The 4,329-nt window shown below is 44.5% G+C and overlaps 1 protein-coding gene across 1 annotated transcript; it reads right to left on the reverse strand.

Annotated features, from left to right (window-relative positions):
* LOC109721109 (aspartyl protease 25-like) lies at positions 2,369-4,095 on the reverse strand. The gene has a single exon (XM_020248526.1). The coding sequence runs from the start codon at positions 4,024-4,026 to the stop codon at positions 2,707-2,709; it is 1,320 nt and encodes a 439-aa protein (XP_020104115.1). The 5' UTR covers positions 4,027-4,095; the 3' UTR covers positions 2,369-2,706.

Raw genomic sequence — 4,329 nt, forward strand, 5'->3', positions numbered from 1 at the left:
TTTTGATTATATAACTAATAAAACTTTTTCAGCCGTCGATTTAGATTGAGTTACGCGTACGGACGGGTAGGATTGAAAATCCTCGCTCTCTTTAAATTTTTAAAAAAAAAAAGAAAAAAAATCTTTTCTATAAAAGCCGAAGAATAATTCACCTGTTTCACGTGTAGATTACGGGGGGGTGGGGGCTGTTGAATCACGACAAAATTCTACAAGAAGCGGTTGATAAAATTATTGGAAAAAATGTAAAAAATGTATGGAATTTTTATAATTGAATTTCGCAATTGCTTAAAGTTATGCTCCCCATACTTGTAATAGTTGAAATATCAAAATCTATGCACTAAGCTCTTATAAATGTGATGTCACTGTCTACAGATAATGATTAAATGTAATATAATGTAAAGTATCAGTTTTCTACTTTCATAAATATAAATATAATTCAACTCTGAACTTTAGATATTTATGCATATGGAGAAGTGCAACTAGAATACTATTATAGGAGTACCAACCTCCCCATGCTTCTAACTTTTTCACTATTAAATAAAAGTATTTTAACTATCACTAGTTCTTAAATTAATATTATTTTATCTACCACCACTAAATTCAAGTGGAATAGAATGATCGAAGGGCCAAGCAGCTTAATTCTAAGGCTAAGAACCTAGAAACACCACTTGCTCAATTCGGAAAAGTAGAAACATAGCTATTGAGATTTTGTTTTTGAGTAGATTTTTTGTCAAACATATGAATTTTAATCAAACAAGGATTATATGGAGATTTATTCAGTCCGATATGCTAGAATGTTTGTGATAAACAATTATCTTCTAAGTTTGAGATTGTTTCAGAGTATTTCTTACTACGCTTTAGTTATGAAGTAAGTAAGATCAAATTTGATGCATACCAATGTCTTTCACTTTCCTGAAGATTTTTTATTAATAAAAATTTCTAATTCAGAACTCAAATATTATCCGTTATGATTATTCCCTTTTTTCGAAAAATGATATATATATATATATATATATATATATATTATATATAGTATATATATATATATTATATATTATATATATAGTATATATATATAATATACCTGGTTTTACTTAGAATTAAATATGGCCTGACGTTTTGGATTGTAACTCATGTTTCGTTAAACTTTTCAAGGATCAGACCAACTCTTATTTTCTGGCACGTTGCACATCTCCAGTTTGTGTACAGCGCAAATCCAATGTTCTCTCCAAACCGCTTACAGGATGATTTGCTGTCCATTTTATAACATATGCACGCTGTACTCGAATATTTGAAATCAAACGTTCGATGTATCTAGCTGACAGATGACCAATAAATCAATTACTGCACCGTATATTCTTTATTTCAGTTAATTGGCCCCCAACAGAAGAAAGTACTGCTAGGTCAATTTGTAGTGGACAAGGAATGAAAAGCCGCTACATTTTCTGCATTAGCAATGAATTTGATGGTCGAGTACACTTATAAAAAATGAGGGTCCAAAGAGCCAATAAAGTAACAATAATCACAGCTTTGATTCGTCCCTGGGGATGGCAAACGGGGATCTGGGGCGGAGACCTGCCCCGCTCCGCCCCGACTAGCAAAAAATCCGCCCCGCCTCCCGCTCCGAATTCGTGACGGTGCTTTAAAAAATACATCCCATAATCCGCCCCGCCTCGTAACCCGCCTCCCACCAGCACCCCGAATCCGCCCCCGCCAACTAATATTTTTTATAAAATTATAATATTATTAATTTTGTAAAATATAAATTAATAATTTTTAATAATATATATATATATAATTTACAATATTAATGGTAAAAAATTAAAAATATCAATCACAATTCAAAACAAAATTCAAATATTTAAATACATTAGAATGAGAGTAAAACTTATTTGTATTCTAACTTTTTAAAACTTTTTTTATAAATATATTATTTTTTGGGAATATTTTTTAAAAATACAAATGATATTCGGGACGGATTCGGGGCGGATCATGGCGGGGCGGATTCGGGGCGGGTCAAAATTTTTTCCGTTTCCTGCCCCGAATCCGTCTCGGATCGTAAAACTTACCCCGTTTCCTGCCCCGAATCCGTTTATTTTCTCCCATTTACTGCTCCCGTCGGGGCGGATCGGGGCGGGAGCTCCACCAACCCGGATCCGTTTGCATCCCTATTCGTCCCTCCATGCTTTATTGTATTCTGATTTCGTATTCTGTAGTTTAAAAAAATTATTTTGATATTATATGATTCTATATCATTATAAAGATTCATTGTTAAATGTGGTGCCAAAATACTATAGGCCTGCGATTTATAAAGCACTTTAGTTTATTTTGTTATTTAATTCCAAGTCATTAAACAAAGACAGAGCTCGCTCCTCATTTTCTTTTTGGGATTCTGTTTAAATTAAGATAGAATTATGATAGCCACAAGCTCGAGATTACAGTATTACACCAGCTTACGCACAACGTCCGAACCCCCAAAAAAAAAAGGAAGAAAAAAAAAAAAAAGAAAAAAGGGACCCACATGCAAACAAACCAGAAAAACAAAAAAATGACACTCAGAGCCTAGGCGCCCTGCAGATACAAAACAAAAACACCCCCCCTACGTACGGACAAACGTCCTTACGACGTGCACCCCGTGACTCCCACACCAATTATTACGGTCACCCGATACGGATCCGAAACCCGAACAAAGGAAAGCGGGCCGGATCAGTTGCATAATTCGCGGGCGAACCCGACCCTGGAGTTGGCGACGTCGAGCACGACGCGCAGGTTCTGCTGCTGCAGGTTGGCGAGGACGTTGACGACGGCGTTGACGTTGGGCGGGGCCTCGGCCATGGCGAGGCAGGCGAGCGGGGTGGCGCTGCTGTGGATCAGCGTGCTCTCCACGGGCAGCGTCAGGTCCACGCCGCCGTCCATGTGGAGCGTGATCGGCGGGGTGGCCCCCACCTCGTCGGTGCTGAAGCACGTGTCGAACACCCCGAGCGAGGAGAAACCCCCGGCCCCCGACGCGTTGACCTGGCGCCGGAACTCCTCGCGCAGCGCCGCGTAGATAGGGGCGGTGAACCGCGACACGACCGTGCCCGAGTCGACCACGGTGCCGGCCCCGGTCGCGGGGTCGAACCCGAAGGCACCGGGCTGGCCCGGGACGACGACCTTGACCCGGCCCACGCTGATCCCGGTCATGTTCACGTAGTACAGCGAGGGCCGGTGCGGGTTCTTCAGCAGTGGAGTGAACCGGGCGTAGTGGGGCTGGCCGGCCGGGCCGAGCCGGAGGGACCCGGAGAAGTAGTAGGACTTGTAGCTGGGGAGGCAGTAGGAGAAGACGCCCTTGTACAGGTCGCCGGTCTGGGAAAGGAGGGACAGGGGCCCGCGGCCCAGCCCGAGGAGGCCCTGTTTGGGGATGGTGGGCCCCGCGACGGAGGTGACGCAGCCGAAGACGTAGTTGGGGATGACGTCGAGGGCGAGGCGGAGGGAGTCGCGGGAGAGGGCGGCGGTGAAGGAGGAATCGGCGTAGGACTGGGAGTAGGAGCACGGCGACGAGGAGGGTGCGTAGCAAGGTGGTTGGGAGGCCGCATTGAGGAGGGGGCACAAGGGGGAGGAGCAGGGGAGCGGGGAGAAGGAGGAGGAGTTGGAGGGGGAAAAGGGAGGGGCGGCGGGGGTGCAGGAGGAGCAAGGAGAGCAGGGGAGCCAGGCAGAGTCTGAGCCGGTGTCGAGGGAGAGGAGGAGGGCCTGCGGAGGGGAGCCGAGAGAGGCGCGCAAGACGTAGGAGGGGGTTTGGAGGAGGTTCTGCCCGGAGGCGATGGGGACGGAGGTACCGCCCGAGGTCTTCTTCTGGGAGAAGAGGAGGGAGAGGCGCGCCGGGTCGGCGGAGCGCGCCAGCTGAAGGATTGAACTCAGCGGCGAGTCGGCGGATGAAGGAGGGGTGGAGTGGTGGATCTGAATGTCAATGGCGGTCGAAGCGGAGAAGTAGAACAACAAGAAGAAGAGGAGGAGGAGGTAATTAGGGAGGATGTTGGAGGTGGCCATGGTTGTGGAGGAGAGTGAGGAGGAGCACTCAAGTGTGATGTGGGGAGAATGAGGGAGTGATGGTGGTGTTTATATAAGGGTGTAGTACTGAAAGCAGAGCGGCATGCATCGGTGGAGTGATATTAAAAACCATATTTTTTATATATTATTAAAATATAAGAATTTATATTTTATAATATTATTATAATCGTCAATCTCTAAATTTGCATGCAAAGCGACAAATAAAATTGTGATTTTCAAAGAACTTGTCATGGTGCAGTAATAAGACCGTAATTAAAAGATTGCCACAAGTACGTACAACAA

Source organism: Ananas comosus, linkage group 15 (genome assembly GCF_001540865.1).
Source record: "Ananas comosus cultivar F153 linkage group 15, ASM154086v1, whole genome shotgun sequence".
Taxonomy (NCBI): Eukaryota; Viridiplantae; Streptophyta; class Magnoliopsida; order Poales; family Bromeliaceae; genus Ananas; species Ananas comosus.